The sequence below is a fragment of the Musa acuminata genome, chromosome BXJ3-6 (assembly GCF_036884655.1).
Source record: "Musa acuminata AAA Group cultivar baxijiao chromosome BXJ3-6, Cavendish_Baxijiao_AAA, whole genome shotgun sequence".
In the NCBI taxonomy this organism is placed as follows: Eukaryota; Viridiplantae; Streptophyta; class Magnoliopsida; order Zingiberales; family Musaceae; genus Musa; species Musa acuminata.
The window spans coordinates 36,718,194-36,735,403 of record NC_088354.1 but is presented as its reverse complement, the minus strand read 5'-3'; the positions used below and the strand labels follow the sequence as shown (position 1 = coordinate 36,735,403).

Below are 17,210 nucleotides of genomic sequence, written 5' to 3'. Positions count from 1 at the left end.
AAAAAAATATAATAATTAACATATTATTTATAACCATAAATTCTATAAATTAGTCACTCTTTTAACACAACTCAACTAATTTGATGTTAATACAATGAATTAATATTGGTTAGCCATTACTTGCTCAATTTACTAAATTTATTAAGTCTCATTTAGAACAAAATTTTGTGGTAACCATGAGTATGTTGATCCATATAATCTTTTATCATTTTTTCAAGACAATTCAATTATTTTGATGAAAATATGAGAGATTTAATATTAGCTAGTGCTTGCTCAATTAAATAAATTCATAAAATAAACCTTTTTTTACCTTAATCATGATCATCTTAATTCTATAATTTTTTTGTCATTCAATAGTTCTTGAATATTTGAATATGGAAAGGTTGCTCAATTTAATAAATAATATATCTAATTTAAATTCAATTTTTATGAGAATTATGATTATCATAAAGTCTATAGCACAGTTTTAATAATAATATCACCCTATAATATTTTTTAAATTTTTAAAAAATAAATAGGTAAAAGTCTCATATCAAATATGATACGCGGAGGCCGAACATTTCCCAAATCACACCCATCTCTCTTCTCTCTCCTCCACTTCTCCCCTAATCACACCAAAAAAAATTCCTCAATTTTGATAATGATTTTCTAAATTTTTTATTATAAAAATATATTAAAATCATATCCTTATGATTCCATAAAAGCTTGAATTAGTTTAATAGAAGTTAGACTAATTTACACTCAAAATTGAACTAAGTTACAATCGATGAGAGTACTAATTTCAAAAAATATCAAAATTTGATAATTAATTATCATAAAATTAATAATAATAATCTTAGAATAATATCCTTGTGGTTCTATGAAAGTTTAGATTGGTAAAGTAGAAATTAACCAAGTTACACTCGAAATCGAAAAAGTTACATTCGATAAAAAATTAATTCAAAAAATTTTAAAATTGATGATTATTTATCATAAAATTTTTAAAAATAGAAAAATGATATTAACCATCTTATAATCATGTCCTAGTTATTTTACATAAATTTGGGTTGTTTTAGTGAAAGTTAATCCAATTACACTCGAAATTGAACTAAATTACACTCGATCACAAAACCTATTCAATTTTTTTTTTAATTTTGATAATTAATTATCATAATATCCTCAAATTAAACTAAGATGATTTATATTTTTTATTTTATAAAATTTTCATAATAATTTAATTATCAATTTTGTGATTTATTGAACTATTACTTTGATTGAGTTGTAACATAGTTCAATTTCGAGAATAACTTAGTCAACTTCCACTAAGCCAACTCAAACTTTCACAAAATTACTAAAAAAATGATTATAATGGTATTAATATTATTTTTTTAAAAAAATAATTTAGATAAATAATTATTAAAATTAGAGATTTTTTTGAATAACTCGTAACCGAGTGTAACTTAGTTTGATTTCAAGTGTAACTAAATTAACTTGTGCTAAACCAATTCAAACTTTTACTAAATCACTATGATATGATTTTAAGATGATTAATATTTTTTTATTTTTAGAATTTTATCATAGTAGAAGAGACACGAGAGGGGGAGGAGGCGAAGATGGATGAGGATGAGATAGGGGAAAGGCAAAAGAGAAGAAAGCAAAGATAAATGGGTAGAGGGTGGAGGGGAAGAATGAGGAGGAAAGGTAGAAGGTGAATGAGAAGGAGGAGGAATGAGACAAGGGATGAGGAGGTGAAGGAAGATGAGGGAGAGGGGGTGGAGGTGAAGGATGAGGATGAGGTTTCATTAAATTAGCTCAATTTCAAATGGTCTAGAAACAAGTGGTTCAATTAGCTTCCTATGCGACTAGTAATCCTAGAGTTACTCACACTCGACCATACATACTTTCATTCTTCCCATATAACTTTTGACTTATGGTAGAATTTAGATACAATTAACCTATTGCCATCATCATCATCATCACTTATTGCAAGTGTCATTGTCTTTCAAACTCATAGCGGGATATGCGATCTTTCAAGAGGACATGCTCCCGTCATATGCAATAAATAGAGGAGAAAAAGGACGAGAAGAATTGTCGCTATGCACTGATGACTCGAGAGTGTGTTGACCACATATCCCGTCATATGCAGAGATAATGTCTCCAAAAGCTTTTGGCTAAGCCATCACCTACTGAAGGAAGCTTCCTCAGTGTTGACCATACGGAAAAAGAGAGAGAAAGACAGAGAGAGAGAGAGAGACAGCTTGTGTGTTGAGCCGTCGGAATCCGACGTAGATGCATGGATATGTGGAAGTCAATATAAATGACATTTGAGGTACCTAATCAATTTCATCTGTTCTTAATTCAGCATGCATGCCGGGGTAATTTCTTCTATAAATACCCTATCTCATCTCTCTCTGAGAGTGCGCTGTAAGAAGAGCTTCCTACCGAGCTTGCCAATGGTGAGAAAGATACAAGAGAGAGAGAGATGGATTAATGTTTTCCCAGGAGAGGAGTTGACATGGTTTGTGTGTGTTTGTGATGGATGCAGGCAGGAGTGATCAAGGTGGGATCATGGGGAGGGAACAAAGGCGCTCACTGGGACATGGGACCTGCTTCCCGCATCACAAGGGTGCAGATTTATGCTGGGTTGATCGTCGACTCCATTAAGGTTCAGTACGTCGTTGACGGCACGCACAACGAAACGCGCCGGCACGGAGGCTCCGGCGGCAAACCCCACCAGGCACCCCTGCTCTCTCTCTCTCTCTCTCTCCAGAAGACGTGAAATAAAAGAGGAACACGAGAAGAAAGGAAAGTTCAAGCTATTAGTAAAAATATATTACTCTTAACATCTCTTCTTCTCTTATGCAAGAAGATCAAATTACATTCAACACCGGACACAATCGAAAGAAGTAGATATATGATAGGAACTCGTTCCTTATGATAAATATTTTGATTATCTGACTCTTTAACCCACTCTTTTCATCTTGCAGTTTCAACTCCGGGAGAGAGAATACATCAAATGTATCTCAGGCCATGTCAAAGACTTCGGTGGAACTCGATGCGTATCCCAACTCACCTTTGTCACTAATCTGAGGAAGACACACGGTCCATTCGGACAGGGTGGTGGGGTCGCTTTCTCCGTTCCTGTCGCCGAGGGTAGGATCATCGGCTTCTTTGGAAATGCAGAGAAGTATCTTAATGCGCTCGGGATCTACTTGAAGCCTAATTAATCGTACCGTATGTGGTACGTCTCCGAATCATCTTCATGGAGTTTGGATGTTTGTTGGATACTCCAATTAATAAAGGATGTCATTTTGTGATGTTAAAGTTGGAAAACACCTTATTAATCGGTATGGTTTCACTTGACATTTTCATCAAAATCCAACAATATATTAAAATTACATTGAATTTCTAACATTCAATATTAAATATATAATGATTGCAACATAAAATTCTATTATATATATGTGAAATATTTTATCAAGATTCATCGTACCATGATGTATCACTCAATACGAGTAGTACGTATCAATCCGATAAGAAATCAGTATGTATGATCCCATATATCATATGTCGATATACTTGGTATAGCTTGATACGTATCGTATCGATAATTGATCAATATATCGATACAAACCGAAAAAATAAATTATGGATTTTACATCTAATATTTTATGTTTATATATATATATATATATATATATATATATATATATATATATATATATATATATATATATCGAAGTATTAAATTTATATTTTTATTTGTAGAATCGATAATGTGAGAAAAAAGAGATTAATTTTTTTATATGTATAAATATAAAAAAAAATTAATATAATTTTTAAAAAGTATAGAAACACTAATTACAGGAGGAATAAACTATAATTAAAATGTTAGAAATTCAATTTCATCATTTTTTTCAGCGTGCACACATCACCAAATAATGAGTAGTGATTAATCTTATCACCACTTAATCTCGTATTGTTCTATGTCACCGTTGTTGCGTCTTCAACAAGCCAACCCATTGGTCTTTATTCTCTCTCTACTCCACCTTCTTCTTCGTCACACGATGATTGGAGGATATGTTTCTCTCTTAGTTGTTCTATGATGAATTCGATGGACATGCAAGTCTCACGTTTTGAGTTTTCTATGACAGGCCGAACTTGGTAAACCGGTTCGGTGTTAAACCAAACCGGTCATACTGTTTTCGTAGGGGGCTAACAATATTTTTAGTTCAAACGAACCATTAGCTATTATCCTATTTAAAAACACTACAAATAAATCTTAATTAATTCAAATACTCATAAAAATATTTTATTTAATTTTTTTAAAAGTAATTTTAAATAAAAATTAAGAATATTTTGATTTATTGTGTTAAGTCTTTGTTTTTTTTGACGTAACCATAAATTTATGCCTATATTTTTTTTAAAAAATATTATAATATGTATTTTATTTATTAAAAAAAAGATATTATAAAACATATTTGCAGTAAAATATTATATTTCTAATAAAAACATATACATTGTCACTTAATTTTGATTAATTAAATTTTCAGTAACAATATATATCAATTTGATTGATAATTTGAATGATTTTGAATGAAAATTAACATGTTTTAAAATAAACCATGATAAAAGTTTTAATATCTCACTTTGTCTTAAATTTAGGTCTAAATATTTTTTTTGTAAAAATTATAATATTTTTTTGGTTTAGAAGACTATAATTTTATTTAAAAATATTATAAATAAAAAACATTATAACTTTATTACAAAAATACTTTAGACTAAGAATATTGTAACTCTATATTAAAAAACAAATACTGAACCCTAATTTACTTCAAATTGGATTTGGACAGAAACCTCTTTTAAGAATTTTTTTTTAATCTTTCTGTAAAGGAAATAAACTCTTTTTGAAAAATATAGAAATGGAAATGTTACCCTAAAATTTGGGATTTTTTTCCCCAAAACCCCATAAATCGACCAATCAGATTCATAATTTATACTGCATCGAGTTGGTCTGAGTGAGTGTTGTAAACTTGTGAAACAAGCAACGGATGGACAAAACGAGGAACACTTGAGTCGAAGGACAAAAAGTCGGCCTTTTTCTCCTCTCTTCTGTGTCTTTCCCCGCCGCTGCCGCCGAAGCATGACCAGCTCCTCCGCTCCTTCGCGCAAGGTTCGTCTTCTTCCTTCTCCTTCTCCTCCCGAATTCTCTTCGTAATCCCCTTCCGATCTCCGTTCCTCCTCCTCTCTTCCCAGTTCCCCCTGCGCTTTATTTCCGTCTTCCGATATTGCCGGAACTCACCTCATTCGGTCGATCGTCTTGCAGTCCTTGAGCAAGATCGCATGCAACAGGCTCCAGAAGGAGCTGGCGGAGTGGCAGGTCAACCCCCCGGCCGGCTTCAAGCATAAGGCTACTGATAACCTCCAAAGGTTCCGTCTTGGGCCTTGTTTTCCCATGTCATATTCCATCCTTCGTTTGATGGAACCTATTTTCTCTAATTACCTTTTTTTTTTTGGTTTAAAGATGGGTCATTGAAGTGGCTGGGGCGCCGGGTACGTTGTATGCGAACGAGACCTACCAGCTTCAGGTCGATTTTCCGGAGCATTACCCCATGGAAGCCCCGCAGGTGATGGATGGTTGAGATGTTCTTGATAAAGGTTACTTTTTTCGGTTCATTAGAACTAAGTTTATAATTATTGGGTTTTGATCAGGTCATATTTCTTCATCCTGCGCCTCTTCATCCGCACATCTATAGCAACGGGCATATCTGTTTAGGTAATCCTGATCTCAGCTGATGCTAACGAGGATTTTCATCTTACGTAAAATTAATCTATTATTATATTGGAATATAAAATTTTTAAGCTTAGCAATGCTTCATATTGTCACCAGGGTTCTTTTCTTGAATGGGCACTTTTCATTTTTGTGCTGAACATCTAGGTTTGTTATTTGCTTTCTTCATTTTGGTTACAAGTTTCTGACTGAAAATTTCTTTAATTAAATGTGTTTGTGTTACATCTTCTATCTCTTGCATCGCATAAGGATCTTTATAGAGGAACATCATTTTTTTTTTGTGGATACTCTTATGGTTTCACTTTTGATGCTTAACACGTTTCCTTTTTGTTTTCCCAACATTGCAAAATAAAGTTCTGGGTGTTGCAGCTGGAACTAGATTGTTTATTTTGGGGATAAGATGGAACTGACTTCATTACTTAACTGATTATTGATCAACTCCGAAGGATAACATGCATTACCAACCAGATGCTTAGAAGGCACGAGATGCCTCTTACAAGCCCTCCAATGCTTAATTTAGTAGGATAAATGGAAGGATCGTGTACGTACCTCAGGCCAAGGAATCTTTTGATATTTTTATACGAACTAGGGCACTTATTGCAGGATATGTGTCAAGTAATCCAACCTTGATCCCTCAAATTGGGTTGGGTATTGATTCTTTGGCAGGGTCACAATGTCTTGACAGAAGACTATGTTATGGCATAGGAAACAAATGTCAACTTTAGATTGTTCTGCACGTACGGTTCCCATTGATTTGCATTTTGGGCTTGGGCCTTCCCATATCATCTTCTCCCCTTATGAGCCCTAAATTGTTTGGAAGAAAGACTAGATAAATGAACTGCCGTCTTACCTTACCAGATTGACCTCAATTGTGGTTTATGTGTCTGATGTTCCAAATATATTTGTCTATAACAGGGTATACTAGAACAAGTCATTCTGGTTATGTTAAAACTCTAGCTACATCTAGGTATGAAAAATAAAAGCTATTTTCCGAAAAGACATCTACCTAGAGATATTGGATCATCAAGTGTATTCATGATGTCTTGTTAATTTATGGTCGTAATTTCATTTTCGCCACATTGTTGAGTGGGGAACTTTAGGATAGAAATTCATATATCCAAAAGTACACACCAATGAGGTTCAATGCAATGAACACAATGAAATGAAATATGCTAGAAACAATGCAAAGTTATATAACATGCATCATAATGGATCACACTTCATCTAGTATGCCACATAGCACATAAACATACTTATCATCCAACATTGATGCACAAGTAAAGACATGATATCTCGAAATGGATGAATCCATATTGTACTCACAGAAAATGATGGCACGATGTTCCACCACCATAATTCCCCTACCGAGCCATAACAATTGATAGCCTACTTAGCCTACTATGCCATATGACCTGCTTGCCTTGAGCAGGGAATAATGTCATATAACATCATTCATTGATCTTGTTCATTTGTTCGTTTATTTATGTCAATATTATCATAAGCATTTATAGATATTAATACAACTTAAAACATATGAGGGAAAGAAATGCAATCATGTATGTTGAAGAACTAAGAAAACCAATAAATTTGATACGTAGGATGAGTTGGCAAAGGCATCACGAATCAATGGAATAGTATGTTAACAAAAGAAGTGATAATGAATCTGCTTCTATATGGGATTCATATTCAAATTCAATTCATTTCCAAATTCATGTTGCGATCAAGGTTACTGAGTTGCTGGACTCAGGCTGCAGCTTCTGCTGAGCCAGTATCTGCAAGGCCTGCAGCCAGCAGTCTTCCTAGGCTGCAGGTTTGCAGGTGGCCTGCAGCAAGCCTGTAGTTAGCAACTGACCTGCGGGCTGTCCTGCTGCATCTGACCCATATCAGGCTGTGCTGCAGTTAGTAACCTTCATCAGACTGGTTTGCAGTAGCTGGCCTGCTGTGGCTGCCACCCTTCTCGCTGCAGAATTTTCTACTTTTTTCCTTTTTGATGATTATACAGCACAGTTGGATGCAGGACCTTTTTTATTTATTTATTTTTGAATAATTTTAATTAGTTTAGGATGTCTTTTGTAAATTTCATAAGTTGTCTCATTGCAAATCTGCTACAATCCTATATTGATTACCTAACTTGTACCTAATTCTCATTAGTTTCCTTGTACACCAGGTAGAATTTAAAACAAGGAAAGACTTAAAGAAATAGCTTGAGATTAATGACAAAAACCAATCCTAAAATAATAGGAAAAGAATATTTTGTTACTAAAATTTGGTAAGATAGCTTGGTCAACTAGCTCCATTCAACTTAACTAGAATTGAATTGAGAAGATAATTTTTCGTTCTCACATATTAGTTTTGAGTTGTCCATTGAAAAAAGGGCGTACCTAGTGTATAATGAGCTTACCCATGCACGAGGCTCCCGCCAATGTGGGGTCTGGGGAGAGTCAATATCTGCAACCTTCCCTCTAAATATAGAGAGGTTTTTTCGTGCCTCGAACTCTGATCTCGCAGTCCGCAAAGGAGCAACCTTACTATTGTACCAAGGCCTGTCCTCAATTTTTATATGTCCATTCTCTTTCAAAATTTAGCTTTTCTCCTCCACAAAATGTGTAGGAGTTCTCCTCTGATCGATGGATTGTTGTACTAAGCTGGACAGGTCTCGACCATGCTAGATTAACATGTGTTAAGAGACTGCACCAAACTATCCTAGGCTGAACTGTGCTGAGTCTATCAATATTTGGATTCAATTAATGGTCAATAAGGCTATTCTGTGGCTTAATAAGCAATAGAGATGCACCATGCTGATAGGAGAGGGACCAAGGTTTGACCACATTTATGTACTTTTCTATTATTTACATTGATTGCTTGTGATCCTTATGAATGCCCCATTTCTCCTATTATTTTGATATCAATCTCAAACTGGCTTCATGTTTGTGTCATCGTCGGCCTTAATGCAAATCATAATAATTTATGAGACTCACAACCACTACAGAACACCTTGCTTCTTCATCAACTTTCATATATTGTGTCAGAAGTTTTTCATCCTCTCTTTTGCTTATCAAGAACAACAACAACAAAGTCGTAAAGCCCCAACTATTTGGGGTTGATTACATGACTTTTTTGCTACTATTGAGATCTGTAAAGTTAAGAGTATTTAGACCTTTATTTATAGTTTTTATTAAAGTCTTTTTAGGTCTTCTTGGGTCTTTTCTTATACTATTAACAATAATCGTTTTACCTCTTCTAATTACTACATTTGTAGGTCGCCTGAGCACATTCTAGATAAACCCTATCTTCTGCTCGTTGACATGATAAATCTAGAACACTGCTCCTATGGCTTTGGTGGCTAATCTACAATAGTGAGATTTAGTACATGACTTAATAAGCAAGCACACCATGACCAACATTCATTGACATCATTTGAATCATTCTTTTCGTACTTCATAGGCTTAGAGGATGTGACATTGATGCTTCTTTGGATGTTTAAAAAGGTAGATACTTATTGGTACAAACTTAGTACATATCAAAGGTAAAGTTGGGAAAGTTTCTACTTGAAACATTTATAACTTAGCTTGAGCAAGTGAGTTATGCCATATTGTCACAAACGATCATTGCACACCTACAACATATTTGTCAACGAACCATTTGTCGCTTTTGTTTGCTTGTACAAATGCTTGGTAGTGTGTTTTACCTTGTTTTGTGTGTTTTGTTTGAAAACTGTAAGCGAGAACATATCGCAGCGTTGTAGAGTGATCGCTCACCATGACAAGTAAAACTGCTACAAAATGATTTCGTTTTCGCGTGCCACGACTTGTTTTCTACAAGCTGTGGAGTAGTGCTAAAACGTCAGCCATCTCAGCACCCTGGAAACCCCCAGGTGGCACTTGGCTGGATAGGGGTATTGGGTAGTGTTGGAAATTGATTGGATTTCAGAAGTTCGCACATTAAGTCTATGGGAACTTGCCATCGCGCCCGACATTCAGTGAGCAAGAGTTTGTGGACTTGCGACTGTTCGTTTGCCTTCTAAAGTCTTTGTTTTTTCCTTTCTCTCTTGCACACCAAGTGTTTGTTGAATTGCTTGTAAAGGTGTCCTCTTCATGAGATGTCAGGACTTGTCCGCCACTTGCTTTCGAACTAATCAATTTGCTCTTTTACAGGTCCTACGGGATCCGAGTGAGGTTACAACTAGGTTAACCTTTTGCGGACGGATAATGCAAGGGAGCCTTATGACTTAGGCAATCGTAGCTAAGTCCGAGACATAGGTGCAAGGGTGCTTCACGACTTAGGCAAGTTCAGCTAAGTCCGTGATATTGGCGTAAGGGTGCCTCATGACTTAGGCAATTCTAGCAAGTCCGTAACATTGCCATAAGGGTGCCTTATGACTTAGACAATTCTAGCTAAGTCCATAACAATATGACAATTTATATGAAAAAACAATGAATTAATTTGTTATGTACTTCCACTATCTATGGGAGTTCATCTTCATACCATTTGTTATTATGTCAATTGTTTGAACACCAGTTTTAGTGAAGAGATTTACTTCCAATCACATTCAATTTGTAGATCTTGAATGCTTATTGACTTTCATCTACATATAGTACATTCTAGATAGAACTGACTTAATTTTGAGTATGGTATGCAGTACCGAATGGTATTGCCCGGTACAGGCGGTATGTACCGGTCCGACGGCATACCGGTACGCGGACTGCTCGGTACCGCTACAGTGCTACAGTATTATACTGTAGTAGTGCTACAGTGCTCAGTACGCCCTGGTGTACCGCTCGGTACACTGGTACCGTACCGTACTGAGCTAACCTCGAAACACCGGTACGGTACGGTATTGCATACCTTGATTTTGACTATACTTCTGTTGAAATCCTCGACCTCTTCATGGAAAATGGGAAATTTTCTGCAGTTCACCTTGTATGATAATCATGCCTCTTCCTCACCAACACATGGACAGCCATGTTGTCACCACTTAGGAAACAACTAACTTGAGGTTATACATATCTGCGAAAGTTGGAACACTTAAATAAATAGCACCCCGTAGATGCTCATTGTTGGCCTGTTGTCTTGCCTAATAATAGTCCTATTGGTCACCAGAAAGGACATTATCCCAATTATCATGATTTGGTTAAGACCTATTGTTGAAAAGGACAGAAAGGCTTTGCATGTTCCAGTTCATGTATCGTTGAGAATTTCCCTCCTTAATGATTCTTTTGTTGGCACGGGCAGATATTCTATATGATTCTTGGTCACCAGCAATGACCGTGAGCTCTGTTTGCATCAGCATTTTGTCGATGTTATCAAGCGCAACCATGAAGGTATGCATACATTTGTTTGTAGCCCTGATCACATACATATTCTTTTGCGGTGTTGTGACCGAAAGCTTTCCTTTCTCCTGGCTGCAGCAACGGCCGGCCGATAATGACCACTACGTGAAGAATTGTCGAAATGGTCGGTCTCCAAAGGAGACTAGATGGTGGTTCCATGATGATAAAGTGTGATGACTGGCAGTGCTTCTCCAGCGGTGCTTCTGAAGGATCTATTGCTCCATTGCCTGCAGTGCAGGAGTCTTAGGTCATTTGAATCAAGGGTTTCTGACCTACATGCTGTCATATATTTGTAAATGAAATCGGAATATGAATCCGAGATTAGTATGTGGACCAATAAGGATATGTAGAACTGTCCAGGAAGTACTTTGATCAAGCATTAATGGGTTTGAATCTAATCTCCATTTCAGAAGGAATTACTTGCGGCAAATATTCACTCTTTGGATGATCATGATGCTTCATGAAGATGGAAATTCATAATATTAACATTTTTTGTTTGTGCTTCTTAGGAGCAAATTAGAGAAAAGATAGGAAGCTGGAGAGGAGTAGGTTGGAAGATTGAGCCACAATGATTAACATTGATCGATATTAGCAATCAAAGGTTTAGGCCAGTAAACTGGGGAGACTATATAAGACTGTGATATTTAAGAGAGAGGTTTGTTGAGGAACTAGTAACCTTAATACTTCAGTTCAATTCTTTATTTGGCTTCCTAGATCTTTTCTTTTGCTTATTTGAATTTAGAAGAACTGATTCCAACTTGGGTATGTACGTCTTCTTTGGAGTTTGTATGTGGTTTGAAACTAGTTGACAACTCTTGCTTTTGATAACTCTTTGAAAAATAATTAAATATTTTTTACTATTTGCAAGCCTTATTATTATCGATTTTATTTATTTACTTTCTTCGTATAATCTCTTATTTCATTCTTATTGTTGACGCTATTGTTGTTGACTCTCCTTGTTGTTGCCATCAATATGATATTGCGATATGATATCATTCATTGCTTACAGTTTGATGCTATCTCGTCGTCAACATTGCTCAATGCTATCTAACCTTGTCGTTATTCCCTCGATATTATCCTTTGGTATTTACATTCATCCGAAAAGAGATTATTTAAAAATATTAATTTTTTTAAAAAAAGTTTACTGTTTGTTAACCTCCTTTTTTATTTTTTTTTCTTCGGATGACATTGAGGGGGAGGCGAGCAGTGTCGACGAGAGCCTTGTCAACACATCTTCTTCCCCTTGTCTCAACACCTCTTGGCGACGAGCAACGATGCATACGTTAGTAGGCTTGTGAATAGTAAAACATCATCTTATACTCTCGTCATATAATAATAATCTAAATTTCGATGAATTGGCTATGAGAAAAAAAAAAGATAAAATAGGTTTGTGAATAGTAAAACACCATCTTATACTCTCGTCATATTTTCTCTCCTCCGTCTGGATTCTCACCACACTCACGTAGTCGTTCCTTTTCTCATCATTGGCCAATTAATCGAAATTTAGATTATTATTTGATCAATCGATAAGCTTTTCGAAGTCAACCTACCCAATTAGTATATTACGATATATATTATTGCTATGTAAAGAATATCTTTCACAATTTTTATAGTATATTACGATATTTGCTAATATTTTATTTTGATCATAAAATGTAAGTAAATTTGGTTAACCCAATTAGTAGTCATTTAATGATTTGATGCACGACTCGGGTGGTCTAATGACTACAATTAGTCGTCAATTAGGGAGGGAAGGAGAGAAAGAAACGAACTAAAAAGACTAATTAGGCTAAGTGTTCTCTGTTCTCCCATCGGCCAGCATCAGTTGTGGGTCAGCGTATGGGGTCCACCTAAGCATCGCTTGCTTCATCTGGTCACACCACACGGAGGCGGAAGAGGACGAACTCAAAGACCCATGGCGGAAGCTATGTTGGCCTCCCTACTGCCGAATCTGGCCTCTGCTATCGCCGCTCCAATATCAAACGTAGGCCACCTCTTGTCGACCGTTGGCGACGGTGTGGACTGGCTCCGGGATGAACTCCGAAGCATGCGCTCGTTCCTGGTAAACACGGAGACCAGCGCCACCGAAGACCACATGAGTTGGGCCGACGAGATCCGAGCCATAGTCTATGATTCTGAGGACATCATCGACGCCTTCGACGCCATCAGCTCGCATCCCTTTGCTTGCTTCCTTTGCCATTTGAGATCGCGGCATCGAGTTGGGTGGAAAATTAGGGAGATCAAAAATAGGCTCGACGACCATTTTAGGAGGAGGTCGGGGTATATCAATCCAGCAGGGGATAGATCAACCTCACTTGACTTGCACAATAGATGGATCCATGGTCTGCTGGCTTCTTCTCCCTGGACCCATCAAGGAGAACGTATAGTGGGATTCGAGGAAGATTTTGATGCTGTAGTTGGTCGGTTGATGAACGGCAGCCCAGAGTTGAGTGTTCTGTCTTTGGTGGGCATGGGAGGTGTGGGGAAAACCACGCTCGTCAAGAAGGTGTTCAATCATAGTGATGTGAGAAGGCACTTCGATCACCTGGCTTGGGTCTACGTATCCAGATCCTTTCGTCTCGGAAACCTCGTCAACGAAGTGGCCAAAGGGCTGATGCAGATCCCCTCCACGGAGATCGACGCGCTCAGCGAGAGGCAGCTGCAGGAGCTACTGCTGAGGACTCTAAAGGAGAAGAGATTTCTGCTGGTGCTCGACGATGTGTGGGACAGAGGTGTATGGGAGACCATCAGACTCGTTCTGCCCATCAATGGTCATGGAAACCGAGTGATCATCACGACTCGCAACAGTGAGGTGGCTGCGTCGGTGGTGGGCGCGAGGAGCTGCACGCATGTGCTTCGGCCGCTGTCCCATGAGGAGTCATGGGAATTGTTCTGTGACAAAGTGTTCGCGGTATCGGAACCATGCCCCGACGAGCTAATAGAAGTAGCCGAACGAATCGTAAGGAAGTGCCATGGGCTGCCCTTGGCAATAGCAATCGTCGGAGGAATGATGCTGCGAAAAGGTAGATCACAATTGGAGTGGAATCATGTCCTCGATAACATCTACAGTGATCTCATCGGCAATGAAGTTGAGGTGCAGGGTCCTCTGTTCTTGAGTTACAAGGACTTGCCTTATCCATTAAAGTCTTGTTTCCTACTTTGTTCCATATTCCCACAAGACTGGAACATACCGAGAAAGAAATTGATCAGGCTATGGATAGCCGAAGGGCTAATAAAAGATGTGGAACGGGAAAGTGTGGAAGATGTTGCTGAGAAGTACCTGATGGAGCTTATCAACAGAAACATAATTCAGATATCAATAATCAGCAGTAGTGGGCGCGTGAAGGCCTGCCGAATCCATCATCTCCTCCACCAGCTCTCTATCTCCATATCCAGAGCGCAGAATTTCTCAGCAGTCTATGAAGATCAACAGGCCGTCATTCCTAGTAGAGCTTCTCGTATTTCATTGCAAAAGAGCTCCTACGATGCCTTGCAAAACAAAGGTTGGGAAAAACTTCGCTCTCTTTTTATGTTTGGCATATTTGATTCCCTTCACATCAGTGAGCGTATGTTGAAAAACCTTAGGTTACTCAGAGTACTTGATCTAGAAAATGCTTCTTTAGTGGAACTTCCTGGTGAGGTGGGTAATCTATTTCACTTGAGGTACTTAAGTGTAAGGGGGACAAGGCTTGAGAAGCTCCCTGTGTCATTAAAGAATCTCTGCAACTTGCAAACACTGGACATCAGAAGAACCCAGCTGAGGAAGTTGTCATTTGAGATTAAACGCTTGAAGAATCTGAGGCACCTTGAGATGAGGCAAGACGAGAAGAGCATCAAAGTGCCACTAGGACTCTCACGTATGCAACATCTTCAAGTGGTGACTGGTGTACAAGCTGACTGCACCTTTGTTCATGAAGTCGGAAAGCTAACTGAGTTGAGAAAATTGGCTATTGGAGATCTGCGAGCTGAAGATACTGCTGTCTTGTGCTCCTCCATCAACAACATGGCTGGTCTGTTGTCACTGTCAATATTCTCCATTGATGTTTCTACAGCAATAGATCTGGAGAAGTTGAACCCTTCATCTCTACAGAAGCTTCATATAGCTGGACGTCTAGAAAGATTGCCTCACTGGTTTAGTGGCATCAGCAACCTCACCAAGTTGAGGTTGGGTCTATCCGGACTGTTTGCAGATCCATTTGAAGTCTTGCAACAGCTCCCCAACCTTGTCTTCCTTCAGCTATACGAGGCATACCAGGGTAAGGTGCTGAGATGCGCCAATCGTGGGTTCATAAAATTAAAGATACTAATATTGACTGATCTGAAAGAGTTGGAAGAATGGGAGGTAGAGGATGGAGCGATGCGATGCATCCAGGAGATGTGGATCATGTCATGCTCAAAATTGAAGACGGTACCCCTTGGACTTGAGTTCCTTGTCACACTGCAGCAGCTGAGACTAGTAAGCATGCCAGAACATTTTGTCAAGAGACTGAATCCCTCCGAAGGAGAGGATTTCATCAAAGTCAAACATATTCCTTCCATTCAGGTCAATTAGAATAAGGGTTGTTGAGTACTCTCATCGTTGACAATTGTTGCAGACTTGTCACAGATAATATTATGGTTGTCTGCATGTTTTTCATCCATGTATGATAAATCTGTGCAATAAGTTATTGAGAAGGCATCAATGAACTCCTCTATTCACTGCATAAATAACACAAAAGGTTGTTCCAAATTTGCAGTAATATCCAAGTAGAGGAGGTAAGTTGAGTATCAGAACACAAGCAGCTATTTTGCAGGAGATGATATGAATTAGCCATTCCGGTGCATTGATTAGCAATTCCAATGCTTCTTGTTAAGAAAGCTTCAAGTTTTTTTGTCTCGAGCACAGCTCTGAAAATTCTATTTCCGGTCGATCACCAAAGCCTCATCATCGAGCAGGTACATCTGTTTCTTCATTTCAATGGCTATGCACCAGAATAACACTTTCTGTGGCAAGAAAAATCTGGTCATAGAGTTGGTCTTGCCTCATAATTTATACTATAGATAATAAGATATAACACATCAAGCTGCAGATCTCTGCTTTCTCATTATAAAAGCATTTGGATACACACATCAGTATTAGCATAGGTTAATTTCCTAGTTGAGTTGTATGATACGAGAAAGTTAATTTGGGATTGCTGATCTCTTACCTCTGATGACATTTGTGGCTTATATTGGATGTTGATTATATGGAAACCATAGAGATTATTCTTATGTTTAATCTTTGGTTGTTCTTCTAAAGTTCTTTGGCACTTGCATTTCCATATAAACCATCTAAATCGCAGGCAGCCATATCAGTGATCATTCTTTGTTGGTCTGTCAGCCGCAGCTCCATCAAGATTATGCTTCCACCTTGATGAACCTTCTGAATGGGCTTTCAGGATCTTCTGAAATTCTTTGTGAAAAAGGGCTACATGCTGAGAGAATGATGGAATGGAAGATTTCTTCACCTACAAGCAAGTGCAGCTTGTAAACAACAATATTTTAGATCCTCTGTGAGATTTCTCTCTATCCTGTAGTATCTCTGTTGATGGTTACATGGATGGAACTTATAATAATACCTCTATCTAGATTCTTTTGCTGACTTATTATTGCTTTGGTGACATAGCAACTCTTTTCTCTTTCCCTGCAATGCATTCCCTTGCTTGTTTTTTGGTGTTTTTTTTTTCGGTTCTAGATTTTTAGTTTCTTTTGGTTCTTAATTCATGTTCAAATTCTTAAAGAATTTATATGTTCAAATAGCATTTTACTTTGAAAATCTGTAGTGGTAAAAGTATTTCCAGACAAAAAAAAAGAAAAAGCATGAACCATCACTTTGCAGAAACAAAAAACACAAAATGGAAGTAGTGCTAAATGTCTCTTCCCCATTGATTGTCATTATTTGTTGAAGAATCAGGAGCTGTCATCGATTGCCGTGCTGTTTGGTTTGAATTATTAAGTAAACCATCCCTTTTTAAATTATCTTCAAATAGTTGCTTGCAGTTTCTTTTTCCTCTGTCATTTCTTTTTAGTTTTAATTTTTAGCTTTTTCTTTGTTTTCATGTAAAGATTTTTGGCATATATCTGAACATATC

The 17,210-nt window shown here is 37.4% G+C and overlaps 3 protein-coding genes across 4 annotated transcripts; all 3 read left to right on the top strand.

Annotated features, from left to right (window-relative positions):
- The first annotated feature begins 2,337 nt into the window (after positions 1-2,337).
- LOC103989437 (protein GOS9) lies at positions 2,338-3,303 on the top strand. The gene is made up of 3 exons (XM_009408277.3): positions 2,338-2,435; positions 2,525-2,716; positions 2,967-3,303. The coding sequence occupies exons 1-3, from the start codon at positions 2,343-2,345 to the stop codon at positions 3,204-3,206; spliced, it is 525 nt and encodes a 174-aa protein (XP_009406552.2). The 5' UTR covers positions 2,338-2,342; the 3' UTR covers positions 3,207-3,303.
- A 1,692-nt stretch (positions 3,304-4,995) lies between these two features.
- Positions 4,996-11,516, top strand: LOC135639449 (probable ubiquitin-conjugating enzyme E2 16). Its single transcript, XM_065153204.1, has 6 exons — positions 4,996-5,152; positions 5,306-5,409; positions 5,504-5,606; positions 5,692-5,755; positions 11,003-11,091; positions 11,179-11,516. The coding sequence occupies exons 1-6, from the start codon at positions 5,123-5,125 to the stop codon at positions 11,272-11,274; spliced, it is 486 nt and encodes a 161-aa protein (XP_065009276.1). The 5' UTR covers positions 4,996-5,122; the 3' UTR covers positions 11,275-11,516.
- A 1,403-nt stretch (positions 11,517-12,919) lies between these two features.
- Positions 12,920-16,720, top strand: LOC135641166 (disease resistance protein RPM1-like). Of its 2 annotated transcripts, none has more exons than XM_065156271.1 (2): positions 12,920-16,035; positions 16,460-16,720. In XM_065156271.1, the coding sequence occupies exon 1, from the start codon at positions 13,016-13,018 to the stop codon at positions 15,650-15,652; it is 2,637 nt and encodes an 878-aa protein (XP_065012343.1). In that variant the 5' UTR covers positions 12,920-13,015; the 3' UTR covers positions 15,653-16,035; positions 16,460-16,720. The 2 variants fall into 2 exon arrangements, with proteins under 2 accessions (XP_065012343.1, XP_065012342.1); XM_065156270.1 differs by having other exon boundaries at positions 16,422-16,720.
- Positions 16,721-17,210: the final 490 nt, after the last annotated feature.

What these genes read in the sequence shown, in the direction of transcription:
- LOC103989437 (XM_009408277.3), top strand. Translation starts at nt 2,343, where the DNA reads ATGCATGCCGGGGTAATTTCTTCTATAAATACCCTATCTCATCTCTCT. An exon ending in TCCTACCGAGCTTGCCAATG is followed by an intron (nt 2,436 to 2,524) that starts GTGAGAAAGATA and finishes TGATGGATGCAG; the next exon opens with GCAGGAGTGATCAAGGTGGG. An exon ending in CCGGCGGCAAACCCCACCAG is followed by an intron (nt 2,717 to 2,966) that starts GCACCCCTGCTC and finishes TTCATCTTGCAG; the next exon opens with TTTCAACTCCGGGAGAGAGA.
- LOC135639449 (XM_065153204.1), top strand. Translation starts at nt 5,123, where the DNA reads ATGACCAGCTCCTCCGCTCCTTCGCGCAAG. An exon ending in CCTCCGCTCCTTCGCGCAAG is followed by an intron (nt 5,153 to 5,305) that starts GTTCGTCTTCTT and finishes ATCGTCTTGCAG; the next exon opens with TCCTTGAGCAAGATCGCATG. An exon ending in TATCAAGCGCAACCATGAAG is followed by an intron (nt 11,092 to 11,178) that starts GTATGCATACAT and finishes TCCTGGCTGCAG; the next exon opens with CAACGGCCGGCCGATAATGA.
- LOC135641166 (XM_065156271.1), top strand. Translation starts at nt 13,016, where the DNA reads ATGGCGGAAGCTATGTTGGCCTCCCTACTGCCGAATCTGGCCTCTGCT.